Source organism: Scylla paramamosain, chromosome 37 (genome assembly GCF_035594125.1).
Source record: "Scylla paramamosain isolate STU-SP2022 chromosome 37, ASM3559412v1, whole genome shotgun sequence".
NCBI lineage: Eukaryota > Metazoa > Arthropoda > Malacostraca > Decapoda > Portunidae > Scylla > Scylla paramamosain.
This window is the reverse complement of record NC_087187.1, coordinates 4,918,724-4,945,000: the sequence shown is the minus strand read 5'-3', so window position 1 is coordinate 4,945,000 and position 26,277 is coordinate 4,918,724. Positions and strand designations below refer to the sequence as shown.

Sequence of the window (26,277 nt, the reverse complement as noted above, 5' to 3'; positions counted from 1 at the left end):
ATTTATTTTTTTATTTGTTCCTTTTCTGTTGTAGTCTTTTCTGTTTTCTTTTCCTTCTTTTTTTGGCCTTTTTTTTCTTTATTTCCTTCCTTTATTGATTTTATTCACTTTTTTTTTGTCATTTCTGTTTGTTATTGTGTTGTTGTCTTGTATTTTATTTTCTCTTTCTTCTTTCATGTTTTTTTCCCTCTATTACTCTTCTCCCTTTATTTTCCCTTTCTTTATATATCCATCCTTTAATTTTTGTCCTTTATTCCTTCCTTTTCTTTTCAGTAGTTTTTGTTTAATTCCTTTGTTTCCTCCTTTTATTTTGTTTCCCTTTTCTTCTTTTATATTTTCCCTTCCCTTTTTATTTCCTCTATTTTCTAGATTTCTATTCCTCCCTTTTTGCTTTTTTGTATTTGTTATTTGTTTTTTTCTTATTACTTTATTTTTTCCCTTTTTACTATTTTTTTTTATATTTCCATTTCATTTTCCCTTTTTTTCCCTTTTTCCCCCAGTGTGTATGTTTGTATTATTGGTAATGTACTTAGTGTGTTTGTATTTGTGTATATGTTACCTCTTTTCTTTCCCTTTTCTTTCCCTTTGTCTTTTTCCCTTTCTTTCCCTTTTCCTCCTTTGTTATCTCTCCTTTTCCTTATTCCTTTCTAGTCTTTTTATTCTTATTTCTTTGCCCTGTCTTTGGATATTCTCTCTCTCTCTCTCTCTCTCTCTCTCTCTCTCTCTCTCTCTCTCTCTCTCTCTCTCTCTCTCTCTCTCTCTCTCTCTCTCTCTCTCTCTCTCTAATGAAGGTAAATGAAAAAACGGAAGAAAAATCGACAGAAAATGAAAAAAAATAATGGAAAAAATGGAAAAAAAACATCGCAAGAAGGAAATTTCGTCTTTGGAAAAAAGGAAAGGAAAAAGAAAAGAAAAAGTTGTATTTTGAAAAACGCTTCTTGCTCCTTTGATCTTGCAAATTTGGCGCTGTCTACTGTATTTATTTTTTTCATTTATTCAGTTCATTTATTCATTTATGTATTATCTATCATCAGTACTCTTATTATTATTATTATTATATTATTATTATTATTATTATTATTATTATTATTATTATTATTATTGTTTTTATATTTTCATACTTTTCATTCATTTAATATATATTTTGTTTCTTTCTTCCTCTTTCCCTTTTTATTTTATCTGTGTATGTACGTTTAACTGTTTCAAAACACTCATACACACATACATACATACACGGTTGTTTACTTGTGGTGAATGTTGTTCTATCTTCTATCTCTCTTTCTCTCTCCATCTCTCTCTTTTCTGTCTCTCTCACTATTTCTTATCTCTAAATTTCTCTATTCTCATTTGCACCAAAGCTGAAAATTATAATGTTTTCAAAATAAGGAACATTGCCAGTTTATTTTTTTTAATATAATTTCATGTATAAATTATATGGTTATCAATGATGCAAATGAGGAAGGGAAAGATTAGCAATATAAGTTTTTCTGTATTTAATTTTTTCCATCTTTTTTTTCCCCCTTTTATTTTTGTATCTCTCATTCTGTCATTCTGTCATGTCTGTCATTCACTCATCCTCCTCATCTCCTTCCTTCCTTCCTTCCTTCCTTCCTTCCATCCTGTGTTCTGAGTGACTCATTGCTGTGGTCCTGTCTGTGCATCACTCATCATGTCCACCATTACTAGGTTAAGTTCTTTCATGGTTTCAGTTTCATTCAGTGGAGTTTACAAGAGCAGTCAATATTCCCATCCCTTCCCATCCCTTCCCTTCAGCTCCTCTTCCCCACCTCACCGCACCCCCATCACCTGGGCCCTTTGCTCCCTGCCGGACCACACCTGTGTTTTGTTGCCGTTGAGAATTACAGCAGTTTCAACCCTATATTCTTGTGAGGGTTTTGTATCTAATTCACTTTTGAGGAAGAAGTGGAGTTTTTCTAATTGTTATTTTGATGGCAAGTTTTTTCATGGGGATTTTGATTGACCAGGTATTTTTTTTTGTTTGTTAATTTTTCTTACGGGTGTTAGTGAATTATCAGTCTGCTGTGGCGTGGTGGTTCAGGTGAATCTTGTAATTGTGAATGTTTTAATTGTGAATATTTCAAGTGGGGAATGAAGTACTTCCACTCATCTCTTCATTCACTAAGTATTTATATATTGGAAATAAACATCAGAGTGAAAAATCAAAAGCTAAGGTTGATCCAGATTCACAAAATTTTAAATTCCGTGTGGTTAATGAGTGTGTTAGTGGTGAGTGTGATTCACCTGCACCAGCCACCAAGGCGGCCTGGAGGGCGCCACACAGCACACAGCAACCCTCCCCTGGGCCGGCAGGAGCAAAACAGGTGTGGAATCCAGGCAGGTGTGGAAGTCCCTGGGCAGGTGTGCAGTGCCACCATGAGTCCCCACACCTGCATTCCTCTCCCCCCTCCCCACTCCCCTGTCCTCATGTTTAGCTGCTTGTTTTGACTTTTGTTGTGGTGGTCATCAGGCTTCCCCCGCCCTCCCCCCACAGGGATGCACCACAGCAACTCACCCCCATTACTCACACTCCCCGGGGGGGTTAGTGAGCCCCAGGGACAGCCCAGCATCCCGGCAGGTCAGGAGGGGTTCATGGGAGGTGTGAGCCGCCTGCCGCCTGCCGCCGCCGCCCACCTCTCTCGGCCTCCTCACATACACATGCACACACACGTTGCTCTCTTGGCACACACTGGTGAATCTTTTCCCCGTAGTCTCCCCAGGTGTGGCGCAGGTGTGGAGCGGAGCAGGTGTAGGCAGTGCCAGGCGGGTGCTCCAACCCCTCACTCCCCCGCCCAGGGCAGGGCGGGGTGGTGTGGGCTGGTGCTGAGAGGTCTCCTGTTGCAGGCGTTCCCTGGGATGGGCGTCCCCTACAAGCGTCCCGCCGGGGAGAAGTCCGGCATGCCAGTGTACCAGCCGACGGGCAGCGCCGCCTACCAGCAGGCCCTCATGCAGCAGCTCAGCGGCCAGAGCTTTGTGCCCGTGTCATGTGAGTATGGCGGGGGAGTGGCCCTGCCAGGGCCGGGGGGCCAGGTCGAGGGCCACGACACCACCACCTCCACCACCACCTCCACCGCCGCTAACAACCACCACGCTGCTGCTTCCTCCGCGCAACCCCCCACCACCTCCTCCCCCACCCCCACCACCACCACCACCAGCTCCCCCCCTTCCTCCAGCAAGGCCCTTCACTCCTCCTCCTCTTCCTCCTCCTCCTCCTCCTCTGTGGGCGGGGGGGAGCTGGTCCCGGCCTCCCCTGTGGCCCTGGGCACCCAGCAGCCGGTCAATGTCTTCTACACAGGCTATGCCCTCAGCAAGGGCCTGCGCCCCCAGCTGAGGGCCCCTGCCAGCCACCATGGCTCTGCCATCATGGCCCCCATGGCCCACCCAATGACTGCCATGGGCTTTGCCCCGCCAGGTCTGCCATCCAGCACCCTGCCAAGCTTCAGTCCCAGCATGGGCACCCCCATCACCAGCCTGAGCATGCCGCCCTTTGTGAGCAGCAGCCAGCAGCTGATGACCCCTGCCATGACCACCAACCCGCTGGCAGCGGCAAGCATGGGCATGGGGCTGGGCGGGGCAATGCACCCCAGCCTGGGGGGCCTCACTGCTGGCATATCCCCCAGCATTAGCGGCATGACCGGCATGACCAGCCTGGGCGCCCTGGGGGCCGGGATGCCACTGGTGATGCCCCAGACCCACATGTCCTCCCTGTACCCCTCCCCGTACACCAGTAACACCGCCTTTGCCCAGGGTGGGGAGCAGCCCAGCAAGAGGCTGAAAACTTCCTAAGCGTGTGTGTGCATGTGGGTGGTGCGGCCGCGTCCTCCCTCGCTCCACACGGCGACGCCAGCTCTAGTGGACTCTAGTCACGCCACTACTAACATCTACTAGTGTCGCTCTAGGACACAGTAACTCACTAACTGGCCCTCTTGAGATCGCTGACGCAGCACGTGTACTGTTGTTGTACCTCCCTGTTGGCGTCCTTGTTTGTCGAGGTTTTACACTTAATGATTTTTAGCCTTGGTAAAGTATTTGAGACACAATAGTCGTCCATCATAACTGAGACTCCCCAAGTCTTTTTATTTGCTTTTAATTGACACGGCAGAGCAGACTTGCTGCATGTGCGCTGGTAACCGGGGGTGACGCCTGCATGGTACCCACTACCCAGCTCCACCGTGTTTGTGACATGTGATGCACGGAGACCGCACCCCCCGCCCCACCCCGCCCCAGCCCTCCCTGCCATGGCAGGAGGGCCGGGGCAGGGCACCATGGAGGGGGAGACGAGGTGGTTTCAAAAGTAGTCAGTACCATCATGGGGTCAGGGGGTTATGTCACACTTACCTCCTTAGCTTTCCTTCCCTGCTTGCCCCCATAACCCCCTGCTTGCCCCAACAGTTCACCCCTTCACTTGCTCTCTCCACAGCCCCTCCCCCTCCTGGGTGCCCCACAACACCCTCCCTCCTTGTGGATCCACGACATACATCCCTGCCCCCCCTGCCCACTCCCCAGCCCCACCCACCCCTGTACTGCCCACCTCAACCCACCCACCACCCAAGTTAGGGTCCTTCGCCCATTTGCTTATTGTACCAGCCCCACCCCTCCCATTCCCCGTCCCTCACCACCCCTTGTGTCACTCCTGTGTGTTGCCCCAGTCCCCCTGGAAGGCCGGGTCACTGCTGTACTGCCCCCCCTCCCCACACCCGGCCACTTGCCCGTCCTATCTGCACTGCAAAGACTCCAGTGAAGTTGTTTTCTATCCGTGCCGCCCCACCCTGCCGGCCGTCCCGCCCCGCCGCCCCGCGCCACCACTCACTGCAAAATCTGGCTTGGCCGACGGTTACTGTGGATTTCATTTGCATGTTGAGCTTCAGGAAGAGAGGGAGCGCAGCGGGGCGGGGCGGGGCGGGGCGGGCGGGGCAGGGCAGGGTGGGTGCCGTCTCCGTGTAGTCCCAGCATTCCCAGTACTATTGTAGCACTACCGTGCCATGCTCACGTCCCAACTTGATGTGATGGTAACTCTAGGTATGGGTCGTGTTGATGTGCCTGTGTAATGCTTCCCTCTGGTAGCGGCCCGCTGGCGCCGCCACGCCCGGCCTCACCACACATCTGCTCTGTCAGACATCATCAGTTTTTGTTGGACTGCTCTCATCTTTTGTCTTTTATGTAATCCTATTGATTCTGTTTTTATCATTATTATATTTGCTAGCTTTTAGTGCTTCTCCAACATTGGTCTGGGTATCCAGTATGTGTACCATCTGCCTGTGTACTTCGGTCCTTTAACTGATACAGAAATACTGGCCTATGTATAAGGATATTTTTAAAAATAATAAGTCTGTAGAATGCATGATATTGTGTTTGATTTCTGCTTGACTCTCTTACTGTTTACTGCTCCTGTCCCCGGCATGGCACTAGAGTCTTGGTCAGGTTAGCGTAGCTCACGCCCGTCTGCTAACTCTCTCTCGCTTACAGCCTCACAGTGGTCCACAGGGTCTTTCCTTGCCCTGGTGCCCAGCCTGGGCTGCCCCACACCCCGTGTCCTGCCCTGGGGACCCCCTCCCTCGGGCTGCACACAGGGCACTTGTTGTCCAGGCTGAGCCACTGGGGTACTGTCACCCTTCCTCTCTCTCTCTGTCTCTCTGTCTCTCTCTCTCTCTCTCTCTCTCTCTCTCTCTCTCTCTCTCTCTCTCTCTCTCTCTCTCTCTCTCTCTCTCTCTCTCTCTCTCTCTCTCTCTCTCTCTCTCTCTCTCTCTCTCTCTCTCTCTCTCTCTCTCTCTCTCTCTCTCTCTCTCTCTCTCTCTCTCTGTGCTCACCCCCTCTGCCTGTCCCCACCCCTTCCCTGCCCTGCCTACACCTCCGCCACACACCTCACACACCCGCCCACTGCCTCACAGGTGTGCAGTGTTCAATTAGTCTTGGCAGCTCCTGAGTCTCACCTGCCAAGTAATTTTCACCTGTGTGTCACCTGCTTGCCTCAGGTGAACCCAGCTGGTGCTTGATTAAGACAGGTGAGGCTGAGGGGCGGAGGCTGCACCATGTGTGGGGCTGGAGTGTGCCTGTGTCTGTCTGCTTGTGGTGAAGGGCGGGGGTGGGGCGGGGCAGGGCAGGCAGGGGGCGGGGCTGCCTGGTGGACACTCACACACTGGGGTAGGGACATCCACGACCCACTGGGGAAGAGTGTGTGGGGCTGTACTGTAGTGATGGGTGTGTGTCAGGTGGTCTGTCTCATGGTTAACCAACAACAACAACAACAACAACAACAACAACACCTTGGCTTCTTAATTTTGTAAACATAGTGGTCTGATTTTGTTTATTTTATTAACAGCTTACCATTACTCTACCTGAGATCAAATTAATGACATAAAAAGACTAATTCCTATTTGTAATATACCCAATTTTTCTGCCTTGAAGTAGTGTACTGCTGATATGGCTTGTCACCCTGCGTGGATGTGTGTGGATGTGTGGGCGTGTGGAGTGCGTGTGTGGGTATGTGTGTGCGTGCGTGTGTGTGGGTGTGCGTACGCATCTACTAGTGAATGTGCATGACAGCGTGTTTGTATACCTCAGTGTGCATCTTGTTCCGTGCGCATGAGTGTGTGTGTGTGTGTGTGTGTGTGTGCGTGTGTGTGTGTGTGTGTGCACATGTAGAGGGTGAGCTGGAGGTGCACTGCGACACACTCCCCAGCGGGTCGTGGGTTCTTCCTTGAGCTGCGGGCGTGAGCTGACCAATGACCTAAAGCGACCTCAGTCTTAGGCACACCATGAAAGCCTCTGAGCAGTGACTGGGCAAGACAAAGCAACTAGCAGAGAGATGGGCCTCAGACGCTTGGTGGTGGAGGCGGCCCCGGGGTGCCCTAAACACCATTAACTCACTGTCCTGTGTCTCACTCACCATCGCTGCATCACTCTCTGACGCTCTCCGCTTCACATAAACATTACCGTGCCGTCCTGCCTCCCCGCCTGTCTCCCCTGTGCTGTCCCATGTCGCTCCCCCCGTCCCATCGTGGCTGTGTGTCTGGCTGTGGTGTCTGTGCCTCAGCCATGACCAGCAGGGGGAGTGGTGGGGGTGGTGCTGAGGAAGTGTAATGGAGTGAGGACTAGAGAACATTTTGTTTTTGTTTTTATTTGGTTTTGTTCAGTGGGTGAGTGGGTGAGCACAGGCCTCTTCTCCACCCCCCTTACCCCTCACACCCGCTGCCCGCCATGACATCAGCTGCAGCATGGAGGACTGGGCTGCTGGGGGAAGGGGCAGGGGGGCTGAGCAGGGGTGTGAGGGGGCAGGGCCTCTAGGGCGGCACAGTCCCTTCCATGCCCGCAGTGCAGGGCGGGGCAGGAACCACCACACACACCAGGAACAAGCAGTCCAACAAGCTTCTCATTGTTTTGATTCTTGGTTCTTTCCCATTCAGTGTGCTGAGTCCCTCCACTTTGTGTTGTCATGAGAGTGGTGTTGCTGCTTCCCTCCCTCTCCCTCCCAGCCTTTGTTGTGCCCACAGGCAGCATCACGCTTGCTGTCCCAGAGCTCCCCTCCCCCAGGCCGCCACCACCCATACTTGTAAATTGCTAGTACAAACAGTGCAAAGTTTCAACAAACTAAAACAGACACTAATCCATTGCTGCCATTAACCTAATTCACCTCCATCAAGTAGTGTTGAGTCCCTTGTTGATGCACCGGGCAGGGCCGGGCACGGCGCCCCGCGGTGCCCCAGACTGGTTGTTCCTGGCTGTGCTGGGGGTAGTTGGCCGGACGGGCTGTGAGGGCGTGGCTCAGTTGTGTGAGGTCTGTGAGGCTCCCCAGGGGTGGCAGGCCCTGTGGGGAGGCCGGTGGGGCATGGGATGGCAGACCACTAAAAACTTGTACTGTAATCACCTTGACCCTAACCTGTTGCATGGTGCAGAGCGGCTGGCGGGCAGGCTAGGGAGCGCTGCAGTGACTCACCCCCCCGGTGTACGTACCTGAGCTCTGCTGAGCCTCACCTGCCCCAGCAGCTCCTCACAAAAGACTGGGACTTCCTGTGCACGCTACGCCACACTTGAGCGCTGGCTGTCGCCTCTCTACGACTCTAGAGTGACGGGTGGGGGGGAGGGGGGAGGGTGACTGGGAGGGGCTCAGTCTCTCCCAGGTGACCTATAAGCCTCAGCCTGTCATGTGTTGCCCTAGACATTGGTTCCTCCACCACCACACCACACCACCTTCACTGTGTCCAGCTCCCCCGGGCCGGCCAGGAGAGACAAACCGCACCACCGGCAGTGTGTGTGTGTGTGTGTGTGTGTGTTTGCCTCTCTGCCGCCGCCCGGCTGTCAGTTTCAGCAACACTGAGCTCCCTTGTGTCGCAGTAATGCTTACTCCTAGACATTTAACAAGCATCTAAATATTGCTGTGCTTTTGGGGTTATAAATATATTAAAGTCTCTCTTGAGGCATCTATCTTTAGATATATGCATACATATATATACATATATATATATATATCTATATACATATCATAGACTTTTGTTTGGTGTTTAAAGCACTCCTCCCACCCTGTTGCCGGCTTGTGGTTGTGGGTGTGTTGTACATAAAGTACTGTACTAGTGGGCTTGTGGATGGACATGGAGTGGCTTCCTGATCATGGCTTTAGTCCTCCCCTGTTTGGCATTGTGGTGAGAGTCTGCTCGATAAGTGCCTCCAGTACACACTGCCTGCGTTACTGGGCCCCGGGGTGCAGCTTGGGGGTGTGGGGCGCCTGTGGGTGTAGAGGGTGACAGCAGCAGGCCATTGTGGCGTCCGGTGCTCTCCCTTCCACTGCATTGGCCGCCACTCACGTAACTTTAACAACCACGTCTTTTGCAAAACCTCACGGCTTGAGTTTGACGCTGAAGTCTGGCTTTTGGTTGAGTTGTGAGTGGTTAGTGCAGGTTTCTGTAGACTAAACCTGCTGTAAGAAATACTCCATAAGAAACATCCTTGTTGTTTTTTGTAGATATGTTTGGAAATTTTAATCATGCTTGAATAATTTTTCACTCTGCATCCAGTACTTAAGCCTCAGTCCGGTCAAAGACAAGAAGTATTGATCCTTGCCCAGTGTCCTCATAGTTCTCTCTACTTGTCCTCCCTCTTGTTGCTCCAGACCAAAATTGAGTTGCCCAACGCAGTACTTGCTCAGAGGTAATTGAAAAGGTGAATAGATCTGACTAGCTTCTCAGAGCCCCGTACAGAGAAGACAGTGCGTAGAGCAGGTGCCACCGGGACTGTCCGAAAGCAAAGACAAGAAAAGAGTATATATTCTCACATAAACGTCAACAAATGGAACAGATCAAAGAGTGGGAACAGTAACAGAGGAGAGAGTGTCCATGTGTGGTACTGCCACAGCCAAATAATTCAGTGCACCACAACTTTCTGGCCTCAACTTGGAACACCATAAAAAAAAAAAGTAGTGGGTTTTTATATGTATTTTCACAATTTTCACACTTTTTTTTTTTTTTAGATATTTTTATACACCTGTAATTTTGACATTTTCTTGCAGACTGTGACTTCCAAAATGGACCTCAATTGTACTGTAGATTAGTGCCCAGATTTTTTTTTTTTTTTTTTCCCACTTTAGAAACCTTTTTAGTCATGCATAGTTATAGTTATACACAAAATTATGTAGTTGTGTATTTGTGTAGCGAAATTACCATGCACGAGAGTTTTTTGTCCCTGAATACATGCAAATTTCACGCACTTTACCTTAATGAGCTAATAGTGAAGAATAATTACACATACTGATTATTATAGCCAATCATAGTAGCTTCTTTCAGTTTATAATTTCAGTTTTTATTTTCCCCTCACTCCTTTCCTCCAGTGACAAGAAAAATCACATGAGTTTCACCAGGATCACCAAAAGAAAAAAAAAAAAAAAGAAAAAACTTAATTGCACACACATAAAATTCACCATAATTACAATGTCTGGTTTGCACTTCATTGTTCACCATGTGACTGTGATGATGATGATGGTGATAATGATGATGGTAACTTTAAATATTTAGCTCCTCATACCTTCCATATCTTTGTAACTCCAGTAATACCTTCCATTTTTTACTATTTATTCCTTCTCTGGACAATTAAGAAATACAATGATGATGATGATGATGATGATAGGGGTTATAGACATTAATCTCCTTATACCTTATGTAGCTTTGTAGTTCCAATAATACTTCCCTTTTACTATTTTTCAATCTCTAATGAGTAAAAACTAGAAAGAAAAGCTTCACCTGGAATTTCCCTTGTTAGTCTAAAAAATTTCACTCTTTTTCTCTTCCCCATAAGTCTTGCCAAGAATTTTAATTGCTCTTTAAATTCACTAATTTTCTTTTTCTCTTCCCAATAAGTAAAAGTAGAAAGAGTTGAGCTTCTCCAGGAATATTAGTTACTCTTTAAATTCACCAGTTTTCTCTTTCTCTCCCCCCATTACAAGGAAAAGTAGGAAGAGAGTTGAGCTTTGCCAGGAGTATTAGTTAAAAAATTCATCAAGAGTTCTCAAAAGTGTTTCTCTCTGGTGTTCATCACAATCAAAACATTCACTAGTTCTCATAAGTGTTTAATTCACACAGCTCACTTTGTTCCTCACTTATGTTCATCACTCATCAAGTCTCTCAGAAAATTCACTTGAACATTCTCACACTCAGAAAATCTACTAAAATTTTTTTATGTCTCTCACTCTCCAATGTTCGTCACTGTCAAAATATTCACTAGTACTCATGGTCATTTAGTTCCCCACACCTCTTTGTCTCTCACTCAGAAAATCTACTAAAAATTTTCATACGTATTTGTCTCTCACTCTCCAATGTTCATCACAGTCAAAGCATTTAGTTCCCACACCCCGCTTTGTCTCTCTCTCTGTCCCTCAACTTCCGCTGTCCGTCACAAAGCCGAACCCTCCATTCCCTCGGCTCTTCATCCAGAAAATTGAGTCTTGTTGTAATATTCTTGGGTCCTTCCTGGTGATCGTTCATCTGTTATTTTCCGCCCCGCCGGTCCATAAAATTAGCTTTACCAATTGAAACAAGTGTGTGTGTCGGACTGCCCTAGATTTGTGTTTTTCTTATGAGGTTTTGCAGTTTTCTTGGGGTATTTTTATTTATTTATTTATTTTATTTATTATTTTTTTTTTTTTGTGGTTAGTGACTAAGTTTTTATTGAGGACTTTTCATTTTTTTTTATTTGAAATTTTTCTTGAGAATTTTCCATTTTTATTCTTTTGTATTTTTTTTTAATATTTTCTTATTGGTTAGTGATTGGAAATTTTTATCAAGGACTTTTCTATTTTTTGGAGTATTTTCATCAATTTTTTTTCAATGGTTAGTGATTGGAAATTTGTTTATTGATTGAGATTAATACAGATTTCTTTTTTTTCCATTCTTTATTCATCAAATTTTACATCTATTTCTTACTCCTAATGTACTTAATGTTCTTTCTCTTCAATTTCCTGTCATTTCCAGCCACTTCACTTCTTTTTTTTACTGTTAATCCTCAACTTCCCATATCAATTAGGACAATCTTAGAAGCAGTGTTGTTTGGCACAAGAACAACTGCTGCTCCCTTTGTAATTCCCTTCATGCTTCAGTTAATATCCCCTGTCAGGTTCCCTTGCTTCACCTTCCCAGCACCTCCCCTCAGTGCATCAGGCAACAGGACAGCCTAGGCAGAAACCACATATCCCAAAACACTCAATTTATTGTATAGAATTTTGTATGTCTGGAATGGCAGTTTTCCAATACCTGTGAAATTTTTGTACGTGTCCTGTAGCTTGTAGTGAGATATGCCACTGTAGGACGTAAATAAGGTGCCACTTGTACACTCAGGGAGAAAAATATCTTCATTCCTGTGACTGACAACTTGTAGTGCATTTGTGGGCAGCTGATGTGTGTGTGTGTGGCACCACTGTAACACTGGCCTAGCACCTCACTAATGCCAGCAACCCCACACTGAGCTTGGCGGCAGATGACGGGTGAAGATATATCTTTGCCGAGTGTACCGCAGAGTGTCTCACGATTGTTTCGTCGGATGAATGGATGTTCCAAGTGAGGCGAGGAAGATCTGTGGTGATGGAGATGTCTTTTTTTTATGTTTTCTTTGTTATTTTAACTGAGTGTTGCTTATTTGGCTGATGGCATATCATGATGGGCAGAGTCTCTCCCGCTCCCCTGAGACTGGCCTGGGGATGGGGGCTGTTTGGTGCCAGACAGGGAAAAAGAGTTAAAAAGATCTGAATGCATCCTTATATGCAATGCCTGGCGATGATGATAATGGTGACTAGTATATTTATGATAATGATGAATTTGTACTCCACTGTGTGTGTGTGTGTGTAGGTGAGATATGTGCTATCACTGCACTGCCCTATCAAAATATTCCACACCATACAAACTGAACCTGAGAAAAACACACCATATTTTTTCCTCACATAATATGGACACAGTCAACACGGGTAGGCCGCTGGACAAACCAAGGATACATTTCCCCAGAGAACAGCACGGCACACGTAGGCCCTGACTGTGTGTGTGTGTGCGGCCCAGGACCCTCTGTGTGTTAGGGGAGAGAGGGAGCGGCACAGCAGGGTGGCACTAGGGGAGGTCAGGGTGCCAGGGTGCCAGGGGGTGCCAGGTTGCAGGACGAGTGCTTAGGGATGGTGAGTGAGAGTCAACACGCCACACGCCACTTTGCCTTTACCTCTGAGGAAGGAGCTTGCAGCTGCCTGAGAGAGAGAGAGAAAGAGAGAGCATGTCAGTGTTCCGGACTGGGGCAGCTGCTGATGGGGCTTCATGACCAGTCCGCCTCCGGGAGACTAACGCGTATGTCACCCCGCACGCTCTCTCAAGGTAACAAATGATTCAACCCAAGAATAGTGCCACACCTGGTCAACTTTTAGTATTTTCCTGTGTACTACTACTACTACTACTACTGCTACTACTACTACTACTACTACATGTTTTCATTGCCACATCTATTATACATATACTGCTATGGTAATATTTATATCATCTACTACTACTACTACTACTGCCAGTCACTCCTGGGCTCCTTGTCTGTTTCTCAGTTCATTTTTTTCCAGAGTGACTCTCCAGCACTTGCATTTTTCCCCAATATACCATTCAGTTTCCATGCTTCAAAATTCAGTCACAGTACTGCCACATATTTGCCGCAATTCCAAGATTTTCAGCACTCAAATTTAACAAGCCTTAGAGTTCAAAGAAACTGCTGAAAACCCATTAACTTGAGGATGTTTTTTGAGATTCCATTCAAGTCAATCCGCCATGAGCACCCAACTAGAGGGAAAAAGAATAAGAGATAACTTTATACATATTCCGCATGACAGCCAAGACGCGGGAATAATATAGACTTTAGTACTGAGTGCATGGAAGCCTCATTGACCTGCGCCACTGAGTTGAATTGCATGTGCCTCACCCGAATAAGCTTTTAAGGGAATCCCGGCCTTCTGGTCAGCGCTTGAGGGTGACTTTACCATGTCTAGCCTTGGATTGCATGTCTCAGCGCCTGCACGTAAGTACATCAGCTGATTTGTTGACATTGTTTTTAATCTGTTATCCATTTTTTTTTTTACCTTTCATTTTTTTCTTTTCCTTTTTTTTTATTTTAATTTATTTTTTTCTTCGCATTCACTGCACCACCTTTGCTTTCCATGTTTTGTGACTGTTGTTCTTTTCCTTCACATGCACGCCATTGACCGGACTGAACTGCACTCTGCACGCTGTCTGCCTGGCCTTGCACCGACCCACTGTGACTGGCTCCACACTCCACCACACACCCATGCACGCTGCACGCCTCTGCACACCTCCAAACACCTCACCCTGCCCCTCTTCCACCCCATCACACACCCACACCTCTCCCTGTGCTTGCATGACATCCAAATGCACACTGCTTACCTCTGTGTGATGTGCTTTCCTCCTCATCCCTCTTTGTTCCTGTGTTCCTGTCTGTGCCACACCCCACACATTGCCTCTGCTTTGCCCCACAGCCACAACAGCCTCTCTAATCCCCAGCAACGCCACCTCAGTAGTCTACACTGATGAGAATGGACAGGTACCACCACCACCACCACCACCACTGCTGCCGCCCTCACTGCAGTAGCTTCAGCGCTCTCAACTCACCCAAGCCTCCTTAGTTACCTGTGCTTGCTTTGCTGCCTCTCACCACTATTAAGCTTCACCTGGCTTCCTCTGCCTTGCCTCCTAGATAGCCGCTTCTCTGACACATGATATTATTTAGTTTTTGTATTTTTTCTGCTATTCCTGAGTGTTTTTTGCCTTTTTTTTTTTTTTTTACTCTTGTCCCTTGCAGAGCTTGTTGCCGAGGGTAAGTAAAGAGTTAGAGTAGCAGGTGGTGACGTGACTGGTATCATGGCATTGTTTTTTTTTTTTTTTTTTATATACTGTGTTGTTATTGTTCCTGTTATTATTGTTATCAGTGGGATGTGTTATGATTTATATTCCCATTTGATTGGTTGTGTGTGTGTATGTGTGTGTGTGTGTACCTAATTGTGCCTTATGTTTCAGGAAAGTTTGGTGTGTTTGTTGTGTGTGTGTGTGTGTGTGTGTGTGTGTGTGTGTGTGTGTGTGTGTGTGTGTGTGTGTGGGTGTGTGTGTGTTCCAGGTTATTAATAGCAAAAGCTAGGTCATTCATGGTGTTGTTATAGACTAAGTGATGAAATGTTATAAGATTGAAAAATTAGAACTGTTTTTTGATCATTTCATTATAGTTTTTATTTGATTTATTATTTTTCGTAAAGAACTGCTTAGCATTTTTTTTCTCTTAGCATAAAACTATTTTGGCTCATTTAATCATAGTCTTTATTTTACTTGATTCATCATTGATTTTACTTTCTTGAAGATCTACGTAGTTTTTTTTCCTTCTCACATCAAAAAAGTCTGTATGTATTTATTTCTCCCAGTGACATGTTAGGGAAGGAAACTTTAGGTAATCCTCCAGTGTATATCAAATGGGTAATGGCCTACCAACATTTATTTCCATACAAGTTATTAATCTTTTACATTCTTTGGTGATTAAGGCATCTATACTTTGCTGATGCCTTTTTCCCCTTTCTGGTACATTTTTTCCCTCATTCTTCCCTTTTCTGTTACCTTCATTTTTCCCTTACTCTCATTTTTCCCATCATATTTTTCCCTCACCCTCCTCTATTTTTCATATTTTTCCCCTCATCCTCTCCTTATTTCTGTTAACATTTTTCCTTTCCATTACATTTTTTTTCCCCTGCACTATACTTTTTCCTCATCTTCTACCCCTTTTTTTTTTTTTTAGATATTTCCCTTTACCCTTTATACCTTTTCTGTTAATTTTTCCCCTTTCAATATTTTTGCTTTCATTCACCTCCATGGTATTTTTTTTTTTTTTTTTTCATCTTCTCTCTGCCTCCCCTTCTCATGATATATTTCCCCATGGCAGGAAATCAAACATCAGGTCGTGGTCACAAAACATTTACCGCCCTAGCCAAACTGACCCTCCCAAACTGACCAAACATTATTGCCAATGAATCATTAACTTTCGTGACCTTTGCTCTAGTGTGGAAATTGCCATCAATGTTTTATACCTGACCTAACTTGACCTATCTTGACCTCACTCTTATTAATCTTCTTATTCCCCTAAATTCTTTTACTGATGTTTATGTTATTTTTTTTATTAGATTTTCTCTTTTTTTTATCTCCTTTTCTTTCTCCCTTTTTGTTTATGTTCTTTTGTCTATCTTGTTTTCCTTCTCTCCTTCTTTCATTTTGTGTTTACTTGCTAATTTTTTTCTTCTCTCTTACTCAGTTCCTTGCTTTCTCTTTTTCTTTACAATTTTTCTACCTCTCAACATCATTTGTCTCCTTTTTCTGTTATCTTTCCTCCTCTCTCTCTCTCTCTCTCTCTCTCTCTCTCTCTCTCTCTCTCTCTCTCTCTCTCTCTCTCTCTCTCCTCTCTCTCTCTCTCTCTCTCTCTCTCTCTCTCTCTCTCACTTATTTACATATTTTTTTATTTTTTACTTCATACTTCCTTCACTTCTCTTTTCTCCTCTTCATTCTCTTTCTCTCTCATACATATCTTCATTCTTTTCCTACATTTAACCTCAGTTGTCTCCTTCCTTTTCTCCCTCCATCTCTCTATTCTCATCTTTAACACATTTCCTTTCCTTCTTCCTTTCTTTGCATCTTTTCTACCTCTTGTTAACCCAATTTGTCTTACCTTTGCCTCTCTCTCCATCTCTTTCTATCCTCATCTGTCTCTCTCTTTCCTAATCTCTCTCTTTCTCTCTCTCTCTGCACAGAAAATTGAGAAGGGATTAGTGGCCCAATGAAGCGTAGCAGCTCATTGATTATGTCTCCCGCTGCCCTCAGCAAATTTAGGGGATGATTTTTATTCCTCAAAAGTCAATGGCAGTTTGGTCGCTCAAAAAAAGGAGATGAAAAAAAAAGAAAGAAAAAGGATGGGTTGATTTGTCTCTCTCTCTTTTGTTTTGTTCTGTTTCATTATTTTTTTGGGTGTTTTCTTTGCTTAGATTTCATCCTTATCTTTTTTTTAATTTTTTTGTATATGTATTTGTTTTTGTTTTTCTTTCTTTGAGGTAGTTTCTTTTCCTATGTCCCTTTCTTTTCCATTTCTCCTTGTGCTGCTCTTCTTTTGTTATCTCCTTGTTCCTCTTTTCCTTTCCTTTTCTTGTCCTCATCTCCTGTTCCAACAATTCTTTCCCTTCTCTTCTTTTTCTCCTTGTCCTCTTCCCTTCATCTTCTATTATCTTTCTTTGTCTCCTCCATTCCCTTCACTTTAAACTTTCACATTTTTACAGACATTCACCTCTAAACACTCAGTACAAAAAGGTGAAATTAATATGCAGTCCTTCTCTCTTCCCTTACCACTTGTTTACATATTCCTGCTCTTACTCCTCACATTTTTTTTTCCCCTTCTTTATTATCCCTCATCCTTCCTTTCACATCCACACACTCCTTTATTTTTCCTTCCTTCCCACACTTAAATTCCTTCCCTTTGTTTGCAGTTCCCAGAGCAGAGGCAGAAATTTTGGCTGTCATTTTTCCTGCGGGCAATAAATCTATGTCAATATTAACAAACCTCTTCTCTTCTTTCCTTCCATTCCCCCTCTCTCTCGTTCCTTCCCGTCCTTTTTTTTTTCCCCCTCACTTTCTCGTTCTCAATTGCTGTTTTTCTCTCTCTCCCTCTTTTGTTATTGTTTTTTTATCTCTCCCTCTTTTTTCTTTTTTCCACCAGATTGCTTTCAATCGTGTCACTTTTTACTTTTTTTTTAATCAGTTTTTTCTCATCTATGGCAGAAACACAGGCAGGCCAAGCAGCGACACACTCAGCAAATATCAGAAAAAACGCATTAATTCAAGTCTCTGTTAATGAATTGGTCATTTCTCTGCCTCCCGTTTGTTGGCTAAACTGGCAAAAAATAATAAAAAAAAAAATAGAAAACAAATAAAAACATGAACAAGCAGATTGGAAGTGAAATATACTCTCAAAACATAGGCATTTAAACCTCTTTGTTATAAGCACACCATTAGGAAACATTTTCATCCAGTTATCAGACTAAAAAAATAATGTTTGTCGGTTAAACTTGAAGTAAAAATGATAAAAAATAGAAAAAAAAATGTGTTGCAGTGTTGCCTTGTAGCATATCCATTTATTTCCCAGCCAATATGAGTCTTTACATATTTCCAGTGTTAATTAAGTAATGTTTATCTACTTCGTTTCAATTATTTTATTTATTTTTTCCACTTGTCTTCATCTCTCATTATCTTCTCTATATTTCCTATTAATTAAGTAAATGTTCAATTGTCTATCTTCTATCTATGCCTTCAGTGTTTTATTTATTTATTTATTTTCTGGCTGTCTTCATCTTTTGTGTCTTCTTCCTAATCCATCAGCCTTCTCTCTTGCCTGAGTTTGTTATTAGTTTTTGAGGTTCTCTGTATTAGTTTTGGCTTCCTTGGGTTTCTCATTTCCACCTCATCCTTCTCCTCCTCCTCCTCCTCTTCTTTCTCTTCCATGCAGTTTGAATAAGTTATTTTCCTGGGAAGTCTGTGTGTGTGTGTGTGTGTGTGTGTGTGTGTGTGTGTGTGTGTGTGTGTGTGTGTTTCTGAAAACTTCTGGACACCTTTGCATATAATTCAGACCAGGTAATTTGCTGATCCTCACTCTCCCTCTCCCTCTCTCTTGTCATCTTCCCTCACCCACCCCTCCTCCCTTGCTTTGTCTCCTTTCCCCTCTCTTCTAACTTTTTCTTTTCCTCTCTCTATTTTCTTTTCTCCCTTGTTTTGTTGATACCTTATTCTCTCTCTCTCTCTCTCTCTCTCTCTCTCTCTCTCTCTCTCTCTCTCTCTCTCTCTCTCTCTCTCTCTCTCTCTCTCTCTCTCTCTCTCTCTCTCTCTCTCTCTCTCTCTCTCTTCCTTTCCCTCCCTTTATCTAATTTTTCCCTTTCCTCTTGTCTATCTTCTTTTCTCCCTTGTTTTGTTTATCCCTTATTCTCTTTTTTCCTTTCCCTCCCTTTAACTTTCTCTCTTTTCCTTTCTCTCCTTTTACCTAACTAACTTTTCCTCTAGTTCTTCCTCCTATCATCTTTCTTCCCCACACCCTCATCTCTCTCTCTCTCTCTCTCTCTCTCTCTCTCTCTCTCTCTCTCTCTCTCTCTCTCTCTCTCTCTCTCTCTCTCTCTCTCTCTCTCTCTCTCTCTCTCTCTCTCTCTCTCTCTCTCTCTCTCTCTCTCTCTCTCTCTCTCTCTCACCTGTAACCTTTCCTTTCTTCCTTTCCTTTCCTTGTAATTATCCCCTTCCTCCCTTCCTCCCTTCCTCCCTGCTCTCCCTGCTGACATAACCCCCCTTTATGAGTTTCTGTAGCATGTTAATTATGGCTGTAATTACATTCTGTGTGTAATTATGAATTTCTTTTGGCTGGGCAGAGTTTTAATTAGATTTAATGGCACTGTGGCGGCCGGTGGGAAAGGGAGCATTTTCACCAATTTCTATTTCCTTGATCTTCCCCAAAGTTATATAAAGGTTACCAGGGGATACTGCAATATGTTTGTGTATACTGGTTGGCTACACTCTCTCTCTCTCTCTCTCTCTCTCTCTCTCTCTCTCTCTCTCTCTCTCTCTCTCTCTCTCTCTCTCTCTCTCTCTCTCTCTCTCTCTCTCTCTCTCTCTCTCTCTCTCTCTCTCTCTCTCTCTCTTGGTCTCTCGCTGTTTTTCTTGCTCTCTCTGTTTATGTATACTTGTTAGCTACACTGTCCTGCTCACCCTCTCTCTATCTCTCGCTCTTCCTTATCTTTATTTATTTTTTTCTCCTATCAGATTTTAAAGTGTTCAATTTTTTTCCTGTAGAACTGAGGCAAATAACAGTTTTCCTCAGACTTTTTAGGAGTAATAAGTATTTTTCTCTAAGACTAAGAAGTGACAAAAAAAACTTTCCCCCTTGAGCGTAGGAGAGAGATACAATGATCATTATTTTCCTTCTGCGCTAAGAACAAACCAAATCTTTTCCTTTGGACTCAGAAGAGAGATAAATTGATAAGATTTCCCCCCTGGACTAAGAACTAACAAATATTTTCCCCTTTTAAGCTTAGGAGAGATATAAACTGATGAATATTTTCCCTCTGGACTAAAAAACTGATAAAAAAAATTTTCCCTGTGGCCAAGAAACGACAAATATTTTTCCTGTGAGGCTAAACAGATTAAAATTTTTTCCCTCTCAGACTAAGAAATTGTCAAAAATTTTCCCCTGGACTTAGAAATTATAAATATTTTCCCATGGGGCTAAGAACTGATCAAAAATATTCCCCTGGGAGTAAGAAATGATAAATATTTTTCACCTGTGAGCTTAGAACCAACAAATTTTTTCCCCCTGAAGCTCTGAACAGGGATACATGGTGTCAGCCAGTCAGGTTTCCGCTGTCAGAGTTTGTGTGTCTGTCCATGTATCGTCTAAATCTGTTATGATGTAGATGGGCCTAATTATAATGTTGCGGGTCATCATTATGTACTTAATTGGAGTGTTAATTACTTCCTGGCGCGGCAAATGCTTTCCCATACGCGGCATAAATTAGCTGTTTTAACACACACGCGCACTCACTCACACAATATAAAAAAATAAATAAATAAAAAAAAGTAAAAAGTAAGTAAATAAAAATGTTTGTGTTGGGTCTTTTTTTTTTTCTTTCTGGTAATATGAGTCAGGTACACACACACACACACACACACACACACACACACACACACACACACACACACACACACACACACACACACTGCTTAACTTTTCCCAACCCAATTTTCTAAGCTAAACTAACAAATTATAGTTTTTTTTTTAATACAATACATTACAAAATTTCTGAGATAGATCACTTGCAGCACATACATACATACATACACATATATACATACATGTGTAATCACAGTAGAATTTGTAGAGGGAGATAAAAACGAATAGATAAATTGATGCAAAAGAGAAGGGAAATTTTAGAAGTACGAAAAGGTTAGAAGAATAAATAGAGAGATGGATGAGCTGTAGATAGATAAAAGAAATAAAGTTAGTAATAAAGGAATAAAAATAATGAATAGACAGGAAAATATGAGTTAATATGAAGGAAGAAGAGAGAGAGAGAGAGAGAGAGAGAGAGAGAGAGAGAGAGAGAGAGAGAGAGAGTATTTTTAACAGAGTGTAGATAGAGAAGTAAAGATAGTAAAAGAAAGAATAATCACTTTAAACTTACAATTAAAGAGTAAATAGATGAATAGTAAATATGAACACAAGCAGGAAGATGGTGGTGGTGGTGGTGGTGGTGGTGGTGGTGGTGAAAGATAAAACAATACAAGAAAATAATAATAACAAGAACTTTTAACTTAGATGATAAAGAATAGATAGACAAACAGTAAATATAAACAGAAGCAGGAAGGTGGTGGTGGTGGTGGTGGTGCCCTGTGGCCTCTAAACGTCTGATGTGAGGGTGATATTGATTTCCTGATTGGAGGTTGCCAGCCCAGGTCACTCCTGCTGCTGCTGCATCCCCCACCACCACCACCACCACCACCCTACACACCTACACACACACGAGCTTGACTCATTCCTATAAAAATGCAATTAGGTAGGAGTAAGAACACACACACACACACACACACACACACACACACACACACACACACACACACACACACACACACACACACACACACACACACACACACACACACACACACACACATGGTACTGATAATGTATTCAACATTCAAAACAAGTTATACGAGACAAAATAACTATAAAAATATAGAAATAAGTCAAAATGGTAGTCAACAAGTAAATTAAAACACACACACACACACACACACGGTATTAGAAATATATGAACAGATTTAGACAATATGTATATCAATAACATATCCAGCATACAAAACACCCATAAAAGATAAGTTATTCAAAACAAAATAACCATACAGAACACACAAATAAGTGAAAATGATACTAAACAAGATGTAAATTAAAACACACACACACACACACACACACACACACACACACACACACACACACACACACACACACACACACACACACACACACAGGAAAGCATAAGTTACTTTGTTTTTTAAGTAACAGAAGATAATAAACTTGATTAATTGTAAAAAAATGTAAATAGGTAAACAGATAAAGATAAGTAAACACACAAATGCACACACCCATGTATATGCATGTATGTGTGTGTATGAATGCTAAAAGTTCTCATATGTATACTTTTTGTGTGTGTGTATTTGATGATTTAGTTGTATGTGTGTGTGTGTGTGTGTGTGTGTGTATGTGTGTGTGTGTATTTTTGAAATCCACATGTTATCAGCAATTCTGGTTTACATGTGTGTACCTTAAAACGTACATGTCATCAGTGAGAAAGGTTTACATGTGTACGTAAATGCATGTCATCAGTATTCTTACGTCTACAAGTGTGTACCTCTGTTTTCTACATACATGTCCTTAGTGAGTTAAGTTTCTTGTGTATTTTGATGTATACATAAGCAACACACAGTAACCCTAATGCCATGATACAGGTCACTCATAATACTGCATGTGCCAATATACTGCTTCTAGTCATGTATACCTGCTGTGTGTACAATAGCAAGTGTATGTATGTCTACTGTATACATATCAATTGTGTGTCTCAAGTATACAAGGTTGAAGGGACAAGGAGGGGATAGGGGAGGGGGGATAGGACCCACTTGTGCCCCCCTTAAGTGTCCTATGGGGTGTGGGGGACCAGATTTGCATCCAAGGTCAGGTCAAGGTCAGGTGGAGGGCTTGCCACATCAGCCAGTAAGGTCAAGGGGGGGAATAGTGGTAATTTCCAGCCACAGAAAAGCGCATACCAGGTTTAATTGTTTCATTGTGGGTAATCCTGCAGTGCATTCCTCTGCATTGTTCCCACTTGCGTGTGTAATTTGTGTGTTAGCGAGTTTGTAAGTGTTTCCGAATTCCTTATCCGTTGTCCTGTTTTATAGAATATTTAGTAGTTAAAAAAGATAAAACAAACATATTTGATTGGGAACATTTTGGAAAGGTAGGAGAAACAGATAACTTATTGTAAACATTCAAAAAAGATAAAAAAAAAAAAATAATTGCAAACATTTAGAGGAAAAACAGGATATTGGACCATTATGAACTATTGCAAAAGGTATAAAAAAAAAGAGATATTTGATTGTGATATGGGTATAGTGAAAGAGGAGTGGATAGTAGAGGTGGAGGAATGAAGTGTGTAATGATAGAGAGGGTCAAACACAGCATAATATTTGATGGATTGATTGATGTATATTCCATTTCATAATCTTAAGTACATTTACTTTCATCAATCCAATAATAATAAAAAAAACAAGACACAGACAAATAAAAGATGGATAAAGCAGAAAAAACACTTCATATCACAAACACTGGTGTATTTACCATCCCCAGTCCACTGATAATAATAATAGAAAAAAAGGCCTATGTAGATAAAGTAAAAAGGAGAAAAAACAAACAAACAAAAAAAAAAAAAACTCCATTCACAAACATTAATGTATTCACCATCAACTCAAACAATAACAATGTCAAAAAAACAATAACTTTCACCCCACAAGCTGCATTGATCAGCAGGGTGGCACGTTAAGCCGACATTTTGCATAGGAAGCCGTCACGTTACTGGCTTTTGATATCCGAGAGCTTACTGCTGGCTTGTGTGGCTTTGGGAAGTGGGGGTGGGTAGTGATTTGTGGCTTCCTTGACCTGATCCCACCATGACCTCCCTGACCTGACCACACTGAGGTTGTTCAGGAGGAGGACGCAGGAATGTTGCCTTATGGTTCAATGTGGAAAGATGAGTTTTTATTATTATTATTTTTTTTTAATGTTTGTTTATCATTTTAATAACTTTTTATCAGTTAACATTTAAAACATCTAAAACATTTATGTCTATGTATTTATCACTTATTTGTCACTTTTTTTTTTAGCATTCAAAACATCTATCACTATTTATTTATCACTAGCAGTTGTACATGATAGATTTGCCACAGAGCTTTCAAGATAGTTAGCCTTTCTGAAGCAAATAGTTATCCAGGCCTTGATAATAGTGAGATTCAATGCAATGCAGACTAATGTGAATGATATTTAATTCTTGGTATCTTAGTAATAATCATCTGGATTGTGCAAATTTTTTAGACACAAGAGTAAAAGATTACATATACACAGAGGGAATGCATTGCTCACTTGATATGCATTACAGTCATGAAATGCTAATACGTATCCCTTGAAAGTCTTGTCTACATTTTATATTTATGAACAAACAGAGAGAGAGAGAGAGAGATAGAGGACAGTATTTTGAAACACTTCCGCACACCACCTCCACTACATTCCAAAGGCTCTAGTTGAAGTGTCACAGGTTTTTGAAGGGTGTTTTTATGGTTCTAGTGACATATTGACAAGATTTCTTTCATAATTAACTAGAAAACACTCTTGAGAACCTGAGTAATCATCTTTGTAGCCTTGGAAAACAGTCACAGTGAGAGCAAAGTGTTTCAGAATACAGGACAGAGAGACAGAGAAAGCAATATGACCAAGAACTTCATCACTCAACAGCATCTCTCACACACATACTCATTAGATTAACTTGCAATCTCATACCAAGTAAACCTTAATTTTTATCTCCCATGCCTTTCTCCTCCTGAGCTTGGTGGGTCTTGCAAATCTGGTTCCCCTGGCACACCACTCTAATACATTCTGACTGCACAGGTGGAGGCAGGAAGCAGAGAGCACCAGACTTCACCACCCCAAGTTCTATACCACCAGTGTACCTTCTTCCTCTCCTTGTGTCCTTGTTGCTGGTGATCTAATTGTCAGGCAGGCTCTTAGTGTGTGTTTCCGAGAGAGAGAGAGAGAGAGAGAGAGAGAGAGAGAGGGAGAGAGGGAGAGAGAGAGGAAATTGTCTACCAAAGGCCTTTGATAAGAGTGTTTTTGTGTATTTTGTGGGGAAGGGTTTGTAAAGTTATGTACGTCTGCGTTTGTGTGTTGTATGTGTGTATGTATGTGTGTGTGCGTGTGTGTTGAGATGATGTGTTAGTGATGTGAGGTGATACATAAAAAGTTGATGAGGCTGCAGTGACGTGGTAGAGGGGAAAAATACTATAACACCAGAAAAAAGTTATAATGAAGAATAGTGATATAGGACAGTGAATAAACTACCGTATGTGTGTGTGTGTGTGTGTGTGTACGGGTATATGAGACACCGGAGAGATGCAGTATAGGTAAATTTAACAGTAGCAGTCACACTATCACCTTCAGTAGACACAGTGCTAATCTGCTAAGCCTTCCTCGACTTGGTATATAGAAACTAAGCTCTGTAGATTGTTGTCAGTACCGGTTAAGATAATCAAGGCGTATATTTGCAGTTGAGGTCTTGCATGTGTATTGTGTTTTGTTTAGTGTATATATTGAGCACTTGGCAGCTTGTTTCTCGAGTGCTGATTGTAATATGCTACACATACTGATTATTATTGTATTATGTGATTCAGATGTTAGTGTTAAGTACTAGTATTTTTTTTTCTTTTTTTTTTTTGTCTATTGGAGATAAGTAAGATAAGGATGGGTTTTATTAATAAGATAATGTTTTGTGGATTTTTTTAGGTAATATTAGGATGAGTTTTGTTGATGAGATAAAGTTTAATGGAATTTTAGATAATATTTTGATGAGTTTTGCTGATAAGATAAAGTTTCAAGGAGTTTTAGATAATATTTTGATGTTTTTTTGCTGATAGGATAAAGTTTAATGAGTTTTTAATAGAAAGAAAGGCTAAAGATAGCAAGGCATTCAGGGAGAGAAAGAGAAAGAGAGTATAGATGTGCATAAACTGACAACTCTACAGAACCAATAGCAAATACCAAGTCCAAGTGAGGAGGAGGCAGAGAGGCAGACCTGTGCTATGAGACTCAGCCAGGCCACCCGTAAATGTCTCTGTCGCTATAAGACTTACTACCCTTTGCCACAGCGAAAGAATAGATGTCATAGATGTCTAGACTGCCATGAAAGGCAAAGATTACATGAATTTGGTGTAGATGAGATGTTAAATACTTTAAAAAAATAGGCAAAAATTCTAGAAACTTAAAATTTGATACAGATGAGACAGAGAATTCATGAATATGCATTAGAAAAAAAAGACAAAACTTAAAAACTCAAAATTTCGTAGATTAGGCTGAGTATTCATGGATATCTGTTAGAAACTCCAAAAAAAAAAAAATCTAGATACACAGTGAAGCATTATAAAAGTCTACATTTGGTACAGATGAGGTGAAACATTGATGGCTGTGTGATAGAGAGTGATTCACCCCAACACAGGGCAGCGAGAGTGCTTCACGTAGGTGGGGAGGGAGAAAGAGAGAGAGAGGTCAGGGGGTCCGAGTGGGGGATGAGGCCGGCTTACTGTGTCTCTTGTTCACAGTTGCTGGACACCCTTCAAGTGTGCCGCGATTTTAAGTACGGCCAGTGCGTGAGACCTGCCTGCAAGTTTGTGCATCTCCTTGAAGGTAATGAGGTGACGTGTATCCAGTTCCCGTCCTCTAATTTTTTGTTTATCACTTTTTGCAGTGTATTGGGGGACACAGCAGTGACCTATGAGCCGCATTTCCCTCGTAAGAACTTAAGTGGTTGTATTTGCTTCTGCCAAATGCTTCTTAGTCTCTCATGTCTAGACGCTTATGGCAATACATACATACATACGT

General features: G+C 42.6%; 2 protein-coding genes across 2 annotated transcripts in view; both read left to right on the top strand.

Annotated features, from left to right (window-relative positions):
* Positions 1–5,362, top strand: part of LOC135091408 (muscleblind-like protein 1) — a 171,819-nt gene extending 166,457 nt beyond the window's left edge. The window contains 1 exon segment of the mRNA XM_063989041.1: positions 2,863–5,362. Coding sequence (XP_063845111.1) covers positions 2,863–3,804 — 942 coding nt within the window. The 3' untranslated portion in view covers positions 3,805–5,362.
* Positions 2,913–26,277, top strand: part of LOC135091409 (protein muscleblind-like) — a 31,749-nt gene continuing 8,384 nt past the window's right edge. The window contains exons 1-2 of the mRNA XM_063989042.1: positions 2,913–3,004; positions 26,144–26,187. The gene's annotated coding sequence lies outside the window, so the exon portion shown is untranslated. The remainder of the gene's footprint in view (positions 3,005–26,143; positions 26,188–26,277) is intronic.